General features: G+C 48.6%; 2 protein-coding genes across 2 annotated transcripts; both read left to right on the top strand.

The window, feature by feature from the left end:
• Positions 1-971: 971 nt before the first annotated feature.
• LOC112850165 (neutrophil gelatinase-associated lipocalin-like) lies at positions 972-3,890 on the top strand. The gene is made up of 5 exons (XM_086683954.1): positions 972-1,118; positions 1,638-1,774; positions 3,171-3,250; positions 3,396-3,515; positions 3,736-3,890. Exons 1-5 carry the CDS (start codon positions 981-983, stop codon positions 3,888-3,890), a joined length of 630 nt encoding a protein of 209 aa, XP_086540080.1. The 5' UTR covers positions 972-980.
• A 12,302-nt stretch (positions 3,891-16,192) lies between these two features.
• LOC112848472 (neutrophil gelatinase-associated lipocalin-like) lies at positions 16,193-19,783 on the top strand. Its single transcript, XM_025912201.2, has 6 exons — positions 16,193-16,348; positions 16,864-17,000; positions 18,406-18,485; positions 18,629-18,748; positions 18,969-19,070; positions 19,764-19,783. The coding sequence occupies exons 1-6, from the start codon at positions 16,211-16,213 to the stop codon at positions 19,781-19,783; spliced, it is 597 nt and encodes a 198-aa protein (XP_025767986.1). The 5' UTR covers positions 16,193-16,210.
• The last annotated feature ends 423 nt before the right edge of the window (positions 19,784-20,206 follow it).

Raw genomic sequence — 20,206 nt, forward strand, 5'->3', positions numbered from 1 at the left:
ATTGTTCCCCATATGACTATGGAGGGAGGGCGATATTTGGACTCCAGGAAATGGAGTGTAGTTTTCTGGAGATTAGGCTCTTGGTAAGATTCCCCTTTTCTCCTAATTTACTAGGACATAGGTAAACTGATGGAGGACTGTGTTCTCTATCACTTAACCATTTGATTTCTTTCCTTTCCTTTGTTCTTGGGTGTCCAGGAGTGCCTGAGGAATGTCACACAGATCCCACCTGGGGGGAGGGGAGCATGCTAGCATGTGTTTTCCCCTCAGCTTGCCTTAGGTTCCCTCATCAGGAACATTCCCCAATAGGCCTTCGGTGGTAGGGGGAGGGGAAGGGTTTTTCACCCTGTGCCACGGCCTAGGGTGGGTCCCTGGGAGGGCCAGGATCTGGGCTCCATGAGCAGCACAGGGTACACTCTGTCCTTCCCTACCAGGAATGTCCCTTTGGGTTGCCTCCCTTTCCCTGTCCCTTTGGAGAAGCACAAAGCAGCTTGGGCTCTGTTGGTTTGAGGCATTCTCTGCTTTCATCAGGTGCAGGATGGGGGTCCCACCACACTTACCCCACCCTGCACTTGGGCCCCAGAGAGAGGCTCCTGGAGGTCAGAGATGACAGCTGGTCCAGATCAGAGACCCTTGTCCTCACACAGTGCTAACCAGGGAGAAGAGAGTGTGGAGGGAGTCAGTGTCCTTGCCAGAGATGTGGAGATATGGGGAATGCATCCTCCAGCCTCCTGGACCTTTCTGCCCCTCATCTTGCATAATCCTGACCTGAGGGGAAGGGCAGAGAGCTTGCCATGATCCTCAGCACGAGTTGCTGGCAATTGCCTCACCCTTCCAGGATTTGGCAAAGGATAAGTTGCTCCACCCTGGGGTGAGCCATTGGACACAGAGACCATAAATAGCATCCCCCCAGAAGGCTCCTCACTCATCCCCTCTTTCAGGGAAACTGAAAGTGGTGCCTGCCTCTTGGCCCTGAAGTCATGGCCTTAGGTATCCTATGGCTGGGCCTTGCCCTGCTGGGTACTCTGCAGACCCATGCCCAGGATTCCACCCCAAACCTGATCCCAGCCCCGCCTCTGCTCTTGGTCCCTGTGGAGCCTGACTTCCAGAATGAGCAGGTAAGTGACCTGGAGGTGCAGCTGCAGGGAGGTCCCAGGATGAGTGTCTACAGAGGGGAGGAGAGACAGGATGGGCTCAGGCTTTAGCTCAGTCTGCCGTCTGGTGCCCTGATGGAAGGCACACCCCGTGCCTCCATCCACACCCAACCTTGCTGACAAGAGGGTCAGCTGAGCAGACTCCCGTAGTTCACACTCTCTTCCATAATCCCTGCAGTCCATGCAAGGTGGGAACATCTTCAGGCCCTCTACATGATGAGGAAACTGAGGCTCAGGAATGCCAGCTGGCCACTTGTCAAGTGTTACCCTGTCCTTGACACACTGAGGGCTCCTGCCTGGCCTAATGGTCTCCAGCTCCTGCCAGGCTCATCAGCCCAGCCTGTGTGGCCAGCTGGGTCCCAGCAGCCCAGTTAGAGGGGCTTCTGGTTGAGGCCCAGGCTGCCTAGAGGTGCCTGCAGGAATGGAGCAGGAGGGCCCCCTGGGGCTGCTCCTGGCTCTGCCTATTATCAGCCCCCATTGTAGTTCCAGGGGAAATGGTACTTCTTAGGATTGGCAGGGAACGGATTCAATAAAGAAAAGCACAGGAGGATGAAGATGTACATTGCCAACTACGAGCTGAATGAAGACAACAGCTACAATGTCACCTCTACTGTGGCCTGGTGAGAGCCACCAGCTAGTAGGGGAGCATGTAGGGCCTAGAGGGCTGCCCTGGGAGTCCAAGAGGCATACTGAAGACATAGCCAAGGGGTGACCAAAGGTGAAAGATGATCATTCATCCTACCACTGGGTACTGGTTCCCTGTATTTATTCCTTCTTTCATTTACTAAATCAACATTTCTTGGTCATTTCAGCACAGACACAAAACAGTACTGCGGTTGGACAAAAGCGATCATCAGTGACAAGACAAAGAGAGCTTGGGGTGTCCTAGAATGGGAGGAGGGTCGGTGGATCCAGCCTGGAATCCCACCTTGAGCTTTGTCCAGGGCTTCCAGGGAGGTGGTCTGTGGGCTGGACCTTGAGAAACCAAATTGCATCAGGAGACCTGGGACCTTTATGGCAGGGCTGCTGGACTGAGTCAGAGAGAGCCACTTCTTCAAGAAATAGCAAGCCATCTCATGGCTGCCCTGAACAGGAGTTGATGAGCAGTCTGGTGGGGGGCCGGTGGGTGGCCACCCTAGCAGGAGCCTCAGGTACTGGTGAAGAGCAGGTGTGGCTGTAGCAGAGAGTGGAATGATGGTGTGCAGCCCAGGAGGCTTATCAGTCATAAGAGGGAAATGACCAGAGCATGGGCAGATTAGGACCTAGAGAGGGGAGCCAAGGATTACCCAGCTCCCCTGGGTTTCTGGCTCTGGCACTTGGGGATGGGGCTAGAGCATCGGTCATGGAAGGAACAGAAGAAAGGCAAGTGTGGGGAGATTGGCTCTGGGGTGCCAGGGGACCAGATGGGATGCAGGTGAAAGGTCAGGTTTAGCCCAACAGCTAAGGGAGTCTTTGGCATCCAGCAGACTGGAGCCTCAGTGGTGATTCCCCCCAGGAGAGGTTACAGCGGGTGCCTGCAAGATAAGTATAGGGAACAGGGGCACCTGGTAGCTCAGTTGTTTAAGTGTCCAACTTTGTCTCTTGTCATGATCTCAGGGTTTGTGGGTTTGAGCCCTGGGTCGGGTTCTGTGCTGACAGCTCAGAGCCTGGACGCTGCTTTGGATTCTGTGTCTTCCTCCCTCTCTGTCCCTCCCCATCTCTTGCTCTGTCTCTCTCTTTCTCAAAAATTAATGTATATCTAAAAAAAGTTTTAAAAAAGGGGGAACAATTCCTCAGGTGGGGGAAGACAGTAGAGAGGGAAGGCCACCAAGGGGAAACAGCCCAGAAGAAGGAAGGACAGCAAGTGCTGGAGAGAGGGTCTGAGCAGGTCAGGTGACTCAGGGCAGAGTTGGCAGGGAAAGGCAGGGATGGGCTCAGTGGGGAAGAGCCAGGCCAATTCCAGGGGTGGGGTGCATGTCTCCTGCTGTGGCAGGGTGGGCTGTCACCCTCTTTCCCACCCATCTCTTGCTTCCACAGGAACCAGACCTGTCATCCCTCGACCAAAATTTTCCTCCCAAATTTGCATCTAGGCCAATTCAACCTGGGCAACATTGAGCGTGAGTCCTGAGTGGGGTATGCATCTCAGGGGCCCTGGACCTCCCTGCCCCTCCACATAGATGCCAAACAGTGGAGTCCGAGGAGGAATCAATAGCTCCCTCTGCCTGGCCAGGGCATGCTGATCCCTTACCATCCATCATGCAGGTTATACTGGAATCCAGAACTACACTTCAAAAGTGGTGACCACAGACTACAACCAGTTTGCCATACTGTACTTCAAGAAAGTTCATGACAACCAGGAGTACATCAAGGTCATCCTCTATGGTGGGTCTTACACCTGGTGCAACCCGGTTCTTATTCATGCTGGGGGAGAAGAGGCCCATCGCATCCAGCCCCCAGGTCCCCTTCACTCTGAGCCCCAGGGAGGCGGGAGAGAGGTCTTTCCACAGAACCCCTCATGAAGAAGGGGTCTGAGTCTTTGTTCACGCATTCGACAATCATTATGGAGCTTTCACCAGCCACTAACCAGCCATCTTGGCCACAGGGAGGAACAAGGACCTGCCTTCTGTACCAAAGGCAATCTTCATCAGCTTCATCAAATCCCTGGGCCTCACTGACGACCACATCATCTTCCCTATCCCCAATGGTAATCACCAGCTGGGCAGAGGAGAAAGGCACATGGGGACTGTCCAGGCCTGATGTTGCCTCACTAGGGAAGGGGGGAGAGGAGGGACCCAGGCCCCTGCTGTAGTCACTGGAGCCCCAGGAGCCACTTCAGGTTCCGGAAGATGCGGCCACACCCAGGGTTCTGGTTCCCAAGTATTCCTCCTTCATAAGAGCTCAGGCCTGCCCACATGAGAATTGCAGGCCTGGGGCCAAGTTAACTCATTCTCCTGACCTGGCCACATCCCCCTCCACCCAGGCCAGTTTTTCCTGGGTCACCTCCCCCTTTGCCCTGGGGCTGGCTCACTACTGACTCGGGAGGCACCCTTGTCTTCAGGCAGCCTGGCCTGGGCAAGTGCCTCCCAAAGGCTGAGGGTGTGTCAGGACTCAGCAGGTAAATAGGCAGAAGGCTTGGTGCCCAAACAGGAGTGTGGCTGGGCCTCACCTGCCTCCTTTGGAGAATGGGTGTCACCCAGGTCTGCTTGTCCTCAGGCCTCTCCTCCAGTCCCTGCCCCATCATCCAGCCCTCTGCTGTACCATCTATGAAAGGAGCCCCAGAGCTTCTGTGGCTAGACTAGGCTGAGGCCCAGCGCAGCCCACAGTCAGTGCAGGGGCCCTGGAGGTCAGGGACCCCACAAACACATCCTTGCCCATGCTAACCACTCTGTCCCCCACAGATGAGTGCATGGATAAGTAAGCAAGTGTGCGGTAAGTATGGCTGCAGAGGAGGCTGATTGGAACCATGGTGCAACTGGAGCGGGGTCCCAGGTCTTCCTTTGTCCAACCTGCCCAGCACTGCTGTCCTCTTTATTCCCCTGACTCCCTCTCAGGTGCCCTTTGGCTTTCTCTCCACCCCATGCCCTCCCACCGGCCTGTATCCAGGGCACCGCCCAGCTGTCCCCACCAGCCTGGACACCATTGAGAGAGCCAGGGGACCCTCTAACTGCACAGCCCACCAGCTGCTCCCCAGGCTTCCCAGCTGACAGAACCCTTTCTTGGTTGCTAAATAAACACATGTCCCCCAGTTCCCATTCTGTGGTCCTTGACTTCTGTGCCTTCTAAGAGAAAAGAGCAAAAGGCAGTCTCCTATTAGCATCACTCCCAGGAACTCTGGTCCCCTGGAAGGGATGAAGGCCACAAAAGCAGAGTCCAGTCTGACTGAACACTCCTAGCTGAACATTCCCAACTCCAGGCCCAGCCCCACACCAGCAGCTGCCCTCACTTGCCCTTGCCTCCTAGCACACTGAGGGGCCACATTTCACATCTTACACCATGTCAGCCACCTGCAGCAGGTCCAATGGTGGTGTCCCAGCCAGAAGGCCAAGAAAGAATTCTTGAAGACGTCTTTGATGCAAAAATGTAATTTTATTAAAGCACAAGGACAGGACCCATGGACAGAAAGAGCTGCACTTGGGTTGTGAAGAGTGACTGTTTATACCCTATGGCTTTGGAGGAGGCAAATTCAAGGGAAGTTTTTAAAGAGATTTTCATATGCTAAAGAAGATTTACAGAGTACTGGAGGTCTAGCTATAGTCAAGCTAAAGTATTTTTCCCTCTAGCAAAGCATTAACATTAACACAGTGGGGAGTTCCTGGTGAAATGTTCTTCTCTGCCAGCCTCAATTAGCTGCAGGGTATCTGATAATTTAATGTTCCCTGCCATTTCCTTCTTGTCTTTCTTCCCCATATTACTATGAGGGGTGATGTGGGGGCTCCAGGAAACTGAGTCTATAGGTTTCTGGAGATTAGGCTACTGATAAGATTGCCTTTTTCTTCTAATTTACTAAGATATTTGTAAACTGATGGAGACTCATGTCCTGCATGACTGGGATCTCTACCAGTTAACCATTTGTTTTCTTTCCTTTGTTCTTGGGCAGCCAGGAGTGTCTGAGGAATGTCACACACAACTCACCTGGGGTGGGGGGAGGGGTAATACTAGCTTGTACTTGGCCCTCAGCTTGCCTTATTCTCCCTCATCATATCACCCCTAAACAATTTTGACCCTTACATCTTTAAGGTTGTTGAAGGGGGAAGTCCCATCTTCTGTAGCTATTTCTTGCTCAGTAGGGGCATAGGATGTCCCTATCCATGAGTCAATATTGATCAGTTGGGGAACATATGGAAGAGCTACAGAGGAAGAGGCAGCTGCATCCAAGGTGGACAATGAGTATTAACCTCCTTTAGTAGAAAGGATCATCCGTTGGATTGAAGTTATTGTAGTGATGGAGTCTTGTCATGACGCAGAGAGACAAGGGAGAAACAGCAAAATGTAATTAGAATAACAAGAAAGAATTGCCCAAATAAAAGTCCTTTGTAATTGATGAAAATCCTCAAGTCCAGGAGTTTAACCAATCATTAAAAGAAAGGGAGGGATTGTTTTAGGCACCAATTTGAGTATTCTGGTCAGTTAGAAATCCAGAAATATGTTGTGATAATCTAGAATGTATATTGATGAAGTTTTGGGGTGGTGGTGGGTTGTCCAGAGCTGACCTCCAAGAAAGAATTCCTGAAGATGTCTTTGGTGCAAAAAGGTGATTTTATTAAAGCACAGGGACAGGACCCAGGGGCAGGAAGAGCTGCACTGGGGCTGTGATGGGTAACTGATTATATACCCTCAGGATGGAGGGTGTCATGGATAGAATAAGTCTCTAAGGTATTTTGGAAGCAAGGTTTCCAAGACCTTAAAGGGCTTCCTGTTGCTAGAGAAACACCACTTATTACCATTGAATAAAACTTCAGTCATGAGACCCTTCAGATGCATATCAGGGACATAAACTTGGAGTATGATTTCTAGTATATACCTTGGGGCAGTTGAGATAAAGGAAATAGACTTACAGGATCCTGGAGGTTGGGATAATGTTGGGCTAAGGTTCTCTTTGCCCCTAGCAAAGTGTTATTAATGAGACAGCTGAGCTCCTAAGGGAGGTCACTGCTGGTTTCAAGGACTTGCCAACAGGCTGTAGGCAGTAAGAGGATTTAATTTTTCATTTGCCTAAATTTCCTACATCACCATGGCAAGCACTTAAATGCCTTTCCTTTGTTCTTGGGTAGCCAGGAGTGTTCGTTCAAGGAATACCACACATATTCCACCTAGGGGAGGGGGGATATGCCAACCTGTTTTGCCCTCAGTTTGCTACATGATCTGTCATATCTCCCCCAAAACAATTTTGACCTTTATATCTTAAAGGTTGTTGAAGGAAGAAGGTCTCATCTTCCTTAGTTTCTTCCTGCTGAGTAGAGGCATAGAGTAGTCCCTACCTATGGGTCAATATTGGTCCCTTAGGGAACATACAGGGCAGTAAGGTGAGGCAGCTGAATCCAAGATGGACAACGTGTATGAACCACCTTGAGTAGAAAGGATCATGTGTTGACTTGAAGTAATTGCAGTGATAGAGTCTTGGCACCAGGCAGAGAGACTTGGGGAAAAATAGCAAAACATAAGTAGAATAACAAGAAAGATTAACTCAAATGAAAAGTCCTTTGGTAGCTAACAAAAATCCTCCAGTCCAAGAGTTTAGCCCATCACTAAAGGAAAGAGAGGAATTGTTTCATGTGTCAATTTGAGTATTCACGTCAGTTAAAATCCTGAAAATTTTTTGTTATAGTCTGGAATGTATATATACCATTTCGTTCTTATGAGAGTTTAAGTTCCCCTTGTGCAGCACTTAAAACATTCTGTTTTGTATAAGTGTTTTATGCATTTGGGTTATTTTGGGATTTAGAAATATAATGTTACTTTGAGAGTCATTTAAGGCCTTAACTGTGTAACAGGTGGTGTATTAGTTTTGTTTAGTAAGCCAGCAGGTAATTAAAAAGAGGTACTTTCATAGAAAAAAGAAAAATACAGGTTAATGGTGAGAGCAGACAACAAACCCAGTGTCTCCTAGTACTGCCATGAGATTTTTTTAGACGTTAGGCTGGTGAGAACAGGGAGCAGGAATCAAACTGGTCTTTCTGGTTTGTAACTCAAATGTCTGTGTGATCATTTTGAATGGCTCATTGTTATAAGGAACTGTTAGTAGAAATTGGGAAAAGAAGATGAAAAAAAAAAAAAAAGGTACTGTTATGCCCAGAATTCGTGATCCCCAAAGACCACTAGGGAGCCGAGTCCGATGCAAAAGCAAAGAGCCTTTATTCGAGCTAGCTCGAGCTCAATCCCCTACCTGCACCAACGCAGCGGTGAGATACCAGGGAAAGAGAGCGAGTTTCAAAAGGACAAAGGTTTTATTGGGGCCTGGGGCAGTTGGTGAGGTAATGGCTATGGCCTCAGCCGATTGGCTGGGGAAGGGTCCTGGGGAAGGGTCCGAGTCCTGTTAGGCAGGTGAGGGGGGGTTACTCAAGGGGAGGAGGTGTGGTCAAGGTGAAGGACACAGAACAAGATGGAGTCGGCTGGCGTAGGCCCGCCCTTTCAGTACAACCATCCTAAGAGAAGTTGGAGGTCTTCCACAAGTTCACAGGAATAAGAAGGCACATTAGTTTGCTCATTGAATTCTTGGGAAGGGGGTACAGGTTTTATTTTAGATACAGGAGCTCATGAAGTGTTCCCCTCTAACTTTATTGCAGTGGGAGTACATAATATGACCCAGTAGGAGCCCTTCCATTTTGGAGTTAAATTCCCTGCTGTATTAGACTTTCAACCCTTTAATAAACCAGGTGTTTTGGGTTTATATGGGGTGGGTTTCTAGTAACTGTCAGATCAGGTGTAGGAAGGATATATTTTGCATATTTATTTAGAAATTCATGAATTAACTGAGCCTCAAATGAATGATTGAATAAAGCAATATATTTTATCTGTTGATAGGTCTACAGTGAAAAAAGACTTTTCATATACAATTGGGGGAGTCCGCCCCACTTTCCAGTTGCTCAAATGCTCGTATGCCCAATGGGTCCTGTTACTATTCCCACAGAATAAGAAGCAAAAAGGTTGTCCATACCTGTGCTATTATGATAATTTTTCTGAAGTTTACCTCACATTGTCCAGTTAGGCAAACAACATTTAAAGACAATCAGAATTTAACATTTGTAACAGTGAGTTACTGAAACAGTTTCTTTCTCTCTAAACACCCTCATTTCCAGAGATAGCCAGATCAAGACTAATTTGCTTGTAAAACAAGTCCAGTTTTCATAAACTTGCCCTAATTGTTTACATAAGCTCAGCTAAAATAGTGATTGATAATATAGATCTTCTTTAATTTGCTTTCCTGTAACTTTTTATAAAGAATCTATATTGAATTTTCAGTAGCCCCTCCAGGCCAGAAGCCAAGCCAAATACTTGGCATCAAACATGCCTGCAATACCTGCAGATTTGGGTGAATTCCCCTCGACAAGGTCCCCAAGATATCCTGAGGTCCCTGCACCTGCCCAGAAGTGACATTCTTTACTCACCTGGTAAGGCTGCTGGGAACTCTGTAAGCAAGGCATCAGGTCAACATTTCCAAGGGGCTTTATTGGCTCCATGTTTCATAAAGTCAACCTTAGTTCCCTAAAGCCATATGGTCATATTGGGGTCTATGCATTTCTCTCAAATAGGACATTCCAGTCAAAGCCGTAGTAAAATAAATAGTATTTTCAATTTTACAAGGAGAATAGATTCTCACTGAACTTACACAGGTAAGTATGATGACTGTGGAAGTATACTCACTGAGACTTTTTGAATTTCAGAGGGTTCATTCAGGTAGAGAGAAAAGTTAGATGTTTCAATTTATTTACAGAGGGATATTTTATCACATTTCTGTACATTATAAATATCTTAAGAGAAAGTTTCCTTAATATGGAAGAGCGAACATTAGAGAGCCAGCAATGTTTCCCACAAGAGTCACCAAAACTATAACCTTTCTCAGTTCATTTAGTCCCATATTACTAACTGTTGTTCAGTTCAAATGCAGCTTTTTAGTTCTGGAAATTCTTACCTGTTTTAGTTTTAGGATTTTAAAGCTGTCAAATGCCTGAATTTGTCCTAAATGCCCTTTTTATAAATCCTCTTGAAGAGGAAACACGTTTTGAAAGAGAATAAATGCAATAATTATAAGTGACAAAACTCACAAATGGACATGGTTAACAATCTGATGAGAGTTCGTTATGATACAATTGATAGGGAAATTCAGTTATTTCTGTGATACACAACACTTTGATAATCAGAATGTGAAGTGACAACTTTATTACAAAAACATATTAAACTTTGGGGATTGCACATATCTTTGAACAGTTACAACATTTACCCAAGCAATATAAAGTAAGGTTTACCATTCTTTAACAGGGTTTCCACTTAACATACCTAATAAAAAGCCCTCGTTGGTCACAAAGACTTTCTTTACAATTTAAAAATTTTTTTTTCAACGTTTATTTATTTTTGGGACAGAGAGAGACAGAGCATGAACGGGGGAGGGGCAGAGAGAGAGGGAGACACAGAATCGGAAACAGGCTCCAGGCTCCGAGCCATCAGCCCAGAGCCTGACGCGGGGCTCGAACTCACGGACCGCGAGATCGTGACCTGGCTGAAGTCGGACGCTTAACCGACTGCGCCACCCAGGCACCCCTCTTTACAATTTAATTCCTGGGAAGTTTGTTAAACCTTAGAAAGTTATAGAGCACATCTGAAATGGGATTCAGATCATTACAAATCTTAACGCTTTAAAATATTTATTTAACCAAGATGGCAATAAGAGATTCCAAAGGCAAATATGTAGGGTTATACAGATGTTAGAAAAACTTAGCTCCTTTAACAGAAGTTTTAACTAAGCGATCAATGACCTGATAAAGACGAAACCTAAAGCTGTGGTTTCCCAGCAGACAAAACAGAAAACGATCTTTGTATATTATTATTATTATTATTATTATTATTATTTATCAAGATCCGAACCATCAAAAAACTTTGTCTTTTGAACAGAGAGAAATGCAGAATTTCAACCTTATACCAGTGTACTTTTAAAAATCCACTCATTGCAACTTAGTCTGTCCTAACTACATGTAAAATTCCTTTCCAAAGATTTCCTTCACGAACCTTCTACAACTTTCCTTTGCATTCAAATTTTCTCCCAAGCCCTTTTTCTCCAAACCAGTCTCATTTAGGACAGAATTACTTTCTCTTACTAAAACAAAAAATACATTTCCATTCCTTCTATCTTTTTAACACATTCCTACTTTTTTACATATAGAGTGACTTTCCTTATTTCTATCAGTCTTAATTATGTTTAGCAGAATTTTGACTCTTAGAAACCTTACTCTCCAGCTGAGACTAAGTAGGACCCAATTCTAAACTGTTACACCAGCATCCTTTAGATGGCAAATTCATGAATCAATTAAGCACAAAGCACGTTTTCCAAGACCCAAATATTACTACTTTCTCTGCATTAAGAAGTCAAAAGCACAAATCTATGTTCAGTAATCAATGCTTTAGCACTCCATTCTATTTGGAAAAGACCTAGATATCCAACGAATTCAATCCCATTTACTCAAGTGTCAGAATACCAAAGACTTTGCAAGCTCTCTTAACAATTATCCATGAAAACTTTGAGATATGCAAAATTAACCATTATTTTAAGTCATCTTGTTGCTAACAAATTGCAACAGAGACATAAGCTTATTTGATCTTTAGGAAACCTTGGTAGAATAAAGTTTTATATTTGATGCTGATAACTCTAAATACATATCTATCTTAGTTAAACCAACAAACTTAAATAAGCTTAAACGTCGAATACGTTCCACCTGCGTTCACTTAAAAGACCATCAATTTGTTCCCCATTGTCACATTTTACCTGGGACAGCAGTGGGGGAATCTGAAGTGGGTGATCCAAAGGGGTGCTCATCGCTCCTTGACATCGCAGGTGGGAGGATGGTATAGAAGCCAGTTATGTAGGTCACACAGAGGGTGAGGCAGAAACAGGAGGAGGGAGAAGGGAAGGCAGAAGAGGTGAAATGCCAGAGGCAGAGAGAGAGGATTTCTGGTTCTAAACTTCGTCAGCTGGGAAAGAGGAGACACCATGTTTGTTTGTTTGTTTGTTTGTTTGTTTTCCATCAAAGTGGAAATAGGGAGTCTATGTCAGGCTAGAGAAGACAAGGGATTTCCCTGAAACAAAGGGAGTTTGGGCAGCTGCTTGGGAATAGTCTTTAAAGTCCATGTCTCAAGGTAGACTACCCACAATTGGCTCCAATTATAGCCGATAACTCAGGAAATGAATGAGGGAGAGACTCCCACATCTATTAGAAAGAGGAACAGAGAGAAAGAGTCAGCATCCCCTTTGTCAGGGAGGGCCTTTGCTTCCACTAGCACCTGAGTTCTATCAGGAGGAAGCCTGTTAGGACATCCACTATGCCCGGAGGGAGTTTACTAGCCAAACATATTTGGGCAAGTGCATTCTGCAAGAGGCCTTTTGGTCCAGGTCCTGACTTAGATCTGTGAAGGCCTGGACCTAGGGTACCTCTGTGCATTGTTTCTGTTTCCTGCAGAAGACCCCTAACTTCTAGATCATACTAAGGCCATACACAGTTACATGACATCAGCCCTTTCCTAAATTTTGCAATCCAATTTGTTTCCAGTGGGTTAAAAAGGCATCCCAAGGGAGAGTCCTTGGGTACTGAGGAGAAGCTCCTGTCCTACTCCTAGAGACAGAAAAGTAGAGAAGGTCCATTACCATGAAAATCCAACCCCCCCCCCCCCATCTCCACTCCCAGGTGGCATCACCCATGCAGGATGTATCAGAGGTTCCTGAGGTGTCAAACTGAGCTGAGGCATACCTTGTACCAAATTGCTATGATCACCAACCATTAAGGGCTTCTGTAGGAGGGATGGTGGTGTCCCCCCCAATTTCCCATTGTATCCTAGTCTACAAATAGGTGCCAGCAGAAGGACCTAGTTTGCCTTGCTGAGAAGGCTGCAGAAACCACCATTTTTAACCCATGGAAATAACTGGAAAGGTTTTACAAGGGGGAATTGCCCAATTTTGTTACTTTATTAGTAGTTAGTAGAGGACATTGAAAACAGTGAAGACAGAAACCCATCATGATCTCAGCGACATTCCAACACTTTACAGCCAACGTCCTAGGAAATGGTCTTTACAGCCAATGTCCTAGGAAATGGTTCCCAGTTGAGTTTATATTCAATCAGGTACTGGTTTTGCGGGCTTGCAGGGGAGGGCCCACAGCCAGAAGCAGCTAGGCCAGGGATGTGGATGGGATACTTTAGACCAATGAGGAGGAAACCTCACACAGGGGTCTTAAGATTTGCATCTGTGCTAGTCACTTAGGTGGCTGTCCCATGCCCAACACACATGATCGTGTATAAGGACAGGAATAAAGAGAGGGCACAAGTTTCTGGGCCTTTTTACCATTCTGGCCTGTGGATTCACTTGCAGCCAAAAGACAGGCTCTCACCTCCCCATAGAGTAGCCACGGGCTACAGGAGTACAGCCTGAGCAATGGAGACAGGAAAGTGTTCTAATAAGACCAGACTCCTTGAAAAGCCCCTGAAATAAGAGCAAAGGAAGCAAAGAGAAAGTGCTCACCAAGTTTGCACTGAAGCTCTGAGTCCAGATGAAAAGACCCACACCCCACATTGGAGGCCAAATGCTGAGGTTATTGAGTGGGGTGGGGAGGGTTCCAGAGCTGACAGCCAAGAAAGAATTCTTGAAGATGTCTTGGTGAAAAAAAAAAAAAAAAGATTTTATTAAAACATGGGGACAGGACCCATGGGCAGAAAAAAGCTACATTGAAGTTGGGTAGAGTGACTGGTTATATACTAGGAAGTTGGGGGAACTAAAGTCAAAAGGGAAGGAGGCCTCCAGAAGGAGTCTGACGTGCTAAAGAGGACTCCTAATCTACCCTAGGACTTGCTATTGTCAAGCTTAGGTTGTTTTACCTCTAGTAAGGCATTTATGTTAGGAATGGTAGGGGGTCCTGGGGAAATGTTGTACCCTGTATGTGCCTCAATTATTTGTCACTGGGCTGCAGGGTATCAGGAAATTTAATCTTACCTGCCATTTCCTTCTTGCCTTTCTTCCTGCAACTCCATGGTGGGGAGGGTGTTAATAGGGGCTCCAGGAATCTGAGTCTATAGGCTTCTGGAGGCTAGACTATTGATAAGATTGTCTTTTGCTTCCAACTTACTAAGCTGTTTGTAAACTGATGGAGACTCATGTCCTGCATGACTGGGATCTCTATCAGTTAACCATGTGTTTTCTTTCCTTTCCTTTGTTCTTGGGCAGCCAGAGGAATGTCACACATATCCCACCTGAGAGTGGGGGCTGGGGGGTTCTAGCTTGTACATAATGCTCCCTATTCACCCAGAGTCAACTTATCTCCAGGTCCACGCCCAAAACCCATGTGAGGGGAGCTGGTTCCCCTCCAGCAGGTGACAGAGCCAATGAGGTTTCTGGGAGTGTCATTTGGAGCCTGTCAGCCCTATGGTCAGCATCACGTCAGGCATTCCATCACCTCTGGCCCTCGAGGTGACATCTAGGAGATACTGCCCTGGGGGCTGGGTCCCTTCACTGCCTCCCATGGACAACCAAGCCCCCATGAGGAAACTGCCCCTCCCCCTCCAGGACAGTGCTAGGATCAGCCATGACAGGAGCTTACTTCTAGGGGTCCAGTCCTAGCTCTGGGCTCCACAGTCAAGACTATGGCCAGAGATGGCAGAAGGTATCAGTGATCTCTCAAGGATGAGGCTGAGTCCTTGCACTCACTGTGACCCAAAGTACCCAGTGTCCAGAGCAGCAGAGCCCTCCTTGGTTCCTGAGCCCCCCACCCCATTTCACACCGTGCAGATGCATGTTCCCATTGTCCACCACCAGGAAGGAACAGAGACTGTAGCCTCAGAGCTCTGCTATGGCAAGCTGTCCAATTTGTGGCTGCATGCCTAGCTTGGGGTTTCAGTTCATTGGGCCCACAAGAGAGGCCAAGTCCCTTAGGGCCAGCTGAGGTCTGGGTTCACCCTGTCAATGGGTTGTGGAGGAGGGAAGGGGCTGATTCATGGTGGGAATGATGGGGCTCTGGAAAGGTGGGGATTCAAAGCTCACAGCCATGAAAGAATTCTTGAGGAATCTTTGGTTCAGAAAAGGTGATTTTATTAAAGCACGGGGACAGGACTCTTGGGCAGAAAGAGCTACACTGGGGTTGTGAAGAGTGACTGGTTATATACCATGGGGTTGGGGGACATAAAGTCAAGAGGAAGTTTCTAAAGGGATTTTCATATGCTCAAGTAGACTCCCACATTACTGGAGGCCTGGATGTTGTCAAGCTAAGGTTGTTTTGCTTTCTAGCAAAGCATTAACATTCAGACATTCCTGGAGAAATGTTGTACTCTGTGTGTGCCTCAAGTGTTTGTCAAAATGGGCTGCAGGTCATAATGAAATTTATTTCCATCTCCCATTTTCTTCTTGCCATTGTTCCCCATATGACTATGGAGGGAGGGCGATATTTGGACTCCAGGAAATGGAGTGTAGTTTTCTGGAGATTAGGCTCTTGGTAAGATTCCCCTTTTCTCCTAATTTACTAGGACATAGGTAAACTGATGGAGGACTGTGTTCTCTATCACTTAACCATTTGATTTCTTTCCTTTCCTTTGTTCTTGGGTGTCCAGGAGTGCCTGAGGAATGTCACACAGATCCCACCTGGGGGGAGGGGAGCATGCTAGCATGTGTTTTCCCCTCAGCTTGCCTTAGGTTCCCGCATCAGGAACATTCCCCAATAGGCCTTCGGTGGTAGGGGGAGGGGAAGGGTTTTTCACCCTGTGCCACGGCCTAGGGTGGGTCCCTGGGAGGGCCAGGATCTGGGCTCCATGAGCAGCACAGGGTACACTCTGTCCTTCCCTACCAGGAATGTCCCTTTGGGTTGCCTCCCTTTCCCTGTCCCTTTGGAGAAGCACAAAGCAGCTTGGGCTCTGTTGGTTTGAGGCATTCTCTGCTTTCATCAGGTGCAGGATGGGGGTCCCACCACACTTACCCCACCCTGCACTTGGGCCCCAGAGAGAGGCTCCTGGAGGTCAGAGATGACAGCTGGTCCAGATCAGAGACCCTTGTCCTCACACAGTGCTGGCCAGGGAGAAGAGAGTGTGGAGGGAGTCAGTGTCCTTGCCAGAGATGTGGAGATATGGGGAATGCATCCTCCAGCCTCCTGGACCTTTCTGCCCCTCATCTTGCATAATCCTGACCTGAGGGGAAGGGCAGAGAGCTTGCCATGATCCTCAGCACGAGTTGCTGGCAATTGCCTCACCCTTCCTGGATTTGGCAAAGGATAAGTTGCTCCACCCTGGGGTGAGCCATTGGACACAGAGACCATAAATAGCATGCCTCCAGAAGGCTCCTCACTCATCCCCTTTCAGGTAACATCTGGAATGTTGCCTGCTTCTTTGGCCCTGAAGTCATGGCCCTAGGTCTCTTGTGGCTGGGCCTTGCCCTGCTGGGGGCCCTGCAGACCCAAGCTCAGGACTCCACCCCAAACCCTATCCCAGCCCCACCTCTACTCAGGGTCCCTCTGCAATCTGACTTCCAGAATGAGAAGGTAAGTGACCTGGAGGGGCAGCTGCAGGCAGGCCCTGGAAAGAGTGTCAACAGAGGAGAGGAAAGGCAGTATGGGCTCAGGCTTTAGCTCAGTCTGCCCTTTGGTTCCCTCATGGTAGGAACACTTCATGCCCCCATCCGTATGCAACCTTGCTGACAAGAGGGTCAGCTGAACCGAACTACACTGGGTCACACTCTCTTCCATAATCCCTGAAGTCCACTCAAGGTGGGAACATTTTCAGGCCTTCTACATGGTGAGAAAACTGAGACTCATGGTCGCCAGCTGGACACTTGCCAAGTGTCACCCTGTCCCTGACACACTCAGGGCTCCAGCCTGTCCTGATGGGCTCTAGCTTCTCCTGGCTTTATCAGAGCAGCCTGTGTGGCCAGTCTGGGTTCCTCCAGCCCAGGTGAGGGACATCTTGTTCATGGTAGGCTGCCTAGAGGTGCCTGCAGGGATGGAGCAGGAGGCCCCCTTGGGGCTTCTTCTTGCTCTATCATCAGTTCCCATTGTAGTTCCAGGGGAAATGGTACGTCTTAGGATTGGCAGGGAACGGATTTAATAAAGAAAAACACAGCCAGTTGAAGATGTATACTGCCACCTACGTGCTGAACGAAGACAACAGCTACAATGTCACCTCTACCGTGGTCTGGTGAGAGCTACCACCTACTAGGGGAACATGTGGGGCCTAGAGGGCTGCCCTGGGAGTCCAAGAGGCATACTGAAGACATAGCCAAGGGGTGACCAAAGCTGAAAGATGATCATTCATCCTATGCTGGATCCCTGTATTTATTTCTTCTTTCATTCACTAGATCAAAATTTCTTGGTCACTTCAGCACAGACACAGAACAGTAATGGGGATGGACAAAGGTGGTCATCAGTGACAAGACAAAGAGAAGTCGGGGTATCCTAGAATGGGGGGAGGGTTGCTGGATCCAGCCTGAGATCCTATCTAGGCCTTTGTCAAGGGCTTCCAGGGAGGTGATCTGTGGATCAGGCCTTAAGAAAACAACCTGCATCAGAAGGAGGTTTGGGACATTCATGACAGGGCTGGTGGACTGAGTCAGAGAGAGCCACTTCTTCAAGAAACAGCAAGACATCTCATGGCTGCCCTGAGCAGGAGCTGATGACTGGTCTGGAGAGGGGCGGTGACCACAGTGTCGGGGGGCCTCAGGTACTGGTGAGGAGTGGGTGTGGCTGCAGCAGGAAGAGGAATGATGATGTGCAGCCCAGGAGGCTGATCAAGTCATAGGTGGGAGATGACCAGAGTACCAGAGTGGGGGCAGATTAGGACCTAGAGAAAGGAGCCAAGGATTATCCAGCTCCTCTCACTTTCTGGCCCTCTACTTGGGTGGGGCTCTTACATCTGTCATGGAAAGAGCAGAAGAAAGAAACACAGGTGTGGGGAGATCAGGCCTCGGGTGCTATGGGACCAGATGGGACACAGGTGAGAGGTCAGGGTTGGCCCAACAAATAAGGGAGTCTTTGGCGTCCAGCAGATTAGAGCCTCAGTGGTAATTCCCCCAGGAGAGGTTACAGCAGGAGCCTACAAGATTAGAATAGGGGACAGGTGCACCTGGGTGGTTCAGTTGGTTAAGTGTCCAACTTTGTCTCTGGTCATGATCTCACGGTTTGTCGGTTTGAGCCCTGCATAGGGTTCTGTGCTGACAGCTCAGAGCTTGGAGCCTGCTTTGGATTCTGTGTCTCCCTCTCTTTCTGCCCCTCCTCCACTCTTGCTCTGTCTCTCTCTTTCTCAAAAATGAACATTGAGAAAAAGTTAAAAAAAAAAAAAAAAGAATAAGGGACAAATGCCACATGTGGGGGAAGACAGTATAGAGGGAAGGCGACCAAGGGGAAACAGCCCAGAAGAAGGAAGGACAACAGGTGCTGGAGGGAGAGTCTGAGCAGGTCAGGTGACTCAGGGCAGAGTTGGCAGGGACAGGCAGGGAGAGGCTCAGTGGGAAAGAGCCAGGCCCATACCAGGGGTGGGGTGCGGGTCTCCTGCTGTGGCATGGTGGGCTGTCACCTTCTTACCCACCCATCTCTTTTTTGCACAGGGACCAGAGCTGTGACCACTGGACCAAAATTTTCATCCCAAATTTGCATCTAGGCCAATTCAACCTGAGCAATATTGAGCGTGAGTCCTGAGTGGGGTGCATCTCCAGGGCCCCAGACCTCCCTGCCCCTCCATGCAGACACCAAACTGTGGAGGCCAGGGAGGAAGCAATAGCTCCCTCTGCCTGGCCAGGGCATGCTGATCCCTCACCATCCACCATGCAGGTTACACTGGAACGCAGAACTACACTACCCGAGTGGTGACCACAAACTACAACCAGTTTGCCATACTGTACTTCAAGAAAGTTTTCAACAACCAGGAGTACATCAAGGTTACACTCTATGGTGCGTCTTACCCCCTCTGAGACCTGGCTCTTGTTCATGCGGGGGGAAAAGAGGCCCATCACATCCAGCCCTCACATCCCCTTTACTCTGAGTCCCTGGGTGGTGGGACAGGGGTCTTTCCACAGAACCTCTCATGAGAAAGGGGTCTGAGGTTTCATTCACATGTTCAACAATATTTATGGAACTTTTGCCAGCCACTAACCAACCATCTTGGCCACAGGGAGGAACAAGGACCTGCCTTCTGTGCTGAAGGAAATCTTCATCAGTTTCGCCAAATCCCTGGGACTCACCGAAGACCACATCATCTTCCCTATCCCCATCGGTAGTCACCAGTTGGGAAGAGAGGAAGGGCACTTGGGGACTAGCCAGGTCTGATGTTGCCTCACTAGGGAAGGGGGTAGAGGAGGGACCCAGGTCCCTGCTACAGTTACTGGAGCCCCAGGAGCCACTTCAGATTCAGGAAGACCCTGCCACATCCAGGGTTCTGGTTCCCAAATATTCCTCCTTCACAATAGCTCAGGCCTGCCCACATGAGAATTACACATCTGGGGCCAAGTTTCCTCAGTCTCCTTGCCTGGTCACCTCTCCCTTTGCCCAGGCTCGTTTCTCCTGGGCCACCTCCCTTTTGCCCTGGGGCTGGCTCACTACTGACTTGGGAGGCGCCCTTGTCTTCAGGCAGCCTGGCCTGCGCAATTGCCTCCCCAAGGCTGAGGGTCTGTCAGGACTCAGCAGGCAAACAGGCAGAAGGCTTGGTGCTCAATCAGAACTGTGGCTGGGCCACACCTGCCTCCTTTGGAGAATGGGTGTCACCCAGGTCTTCTTGTCCTCAAGCCTCTCCCTCAGTCCCCTGTACCATCATCCATCATTCTGCTATACCATCCGTGAGGGGATCCCCAGAGCTTCTGTAGCTGGGCCAACCTAGGGCCAAGGCAGCCCAGAGGCAGTGCAGGGGCCCTAGAGGTCAGGGATACCACAAACACATCTCTGCCCATGCTGACCACTCTGTCCCCCACAGATGAGTGCGTGGATAAATGAGCAAGTGTGCGGTAAGTATGGCTGCAGAGGGGGCTGATGGGAGCCATGGTGCAACTGGAGGGGGGTCCCAGGTCTGCCTTTGTCCCACCTGCCCAGCACTGCTGCCCTCTCTATTCCACTGACTCCCTCTCAGGTGCCCTTTGGCTCTCTCTACCCCATCCCCTCCCACTGCTGTCTGCCCAGGGTACCGCCCAGCTGTTCCCACCAGCCTGGAAACCACTGAGAGAACCAGGGGACCCTTCTCACTGCACAGCCCACCAGCTGCTCCCCAGCTGCCCAGCTGACAGAACCCCTCCTTGGTTGCTAAATAAACATATGTCCCCCGGTCCCCATTCTGTGTTCCTTGACCTCTGGGCCATCTGAGAGGGAAAAGAGCAAAAGGCAGGCTATTAGCATCACTCCCAGAAACTGTGATCCCTAGAA

Source organism: Puma concolor, chromosome D4 (genome assembly GCF_028749965.1).
Source record: "Puma concolor isolate L17-30 chromosome D4, mPumCon1.1.hap2, whole genome shotgun sequence".
NCBI classification, from domain to species: Eukaryota; Metazoa; Chordata; class Mammalia; order Carnivora; family Felidae; genus Puma; species Puma concolor.

Coding starts and splice junctions, on each gene's coding strand:
- LOC112850165 (XM_086683954.1), top strand. CDS start 981: ATGGCCTTAGGTATCCTATGGCTGGGCCTTGCCCTGCTGGGTACTCTG. Junction 1,119..1,637: donor CTGACTTCCAGAATGAGCAG/GTAAGTGACCTG, acceptor CCCCCATTGTAG/TTCCAGGGGAAATGGTACTT. Junction 1,775..3,170: donor GTCACCTCTACTGTGGCCTG/GTGAGAGCCACC, acceptor TTGCTTCCACAG/GAACCAGACCTGTCATCCCT.
- LOC112848472 (XM_025912201.2), top strand. CDS start 16,211: ATGGCCCTAGGTCTCTTGTGGCTGGGCCTTGCCCTGCTGGGGGCCCTG. Junction 17,001..18,405: donor GTCACCTCTACCGTGGTCTG/GTGAGAGCTACC, acceptor TTTTTTGCACAG/GGACCAGAGCTGTGACCACT. Junction 18,749..18,968: donor CATCAAGGTTACACTCTATG/GTGCGTCTTACC, acceptor TCTTGGCCACAG/GGAGGAACAAGGACCTGCCT.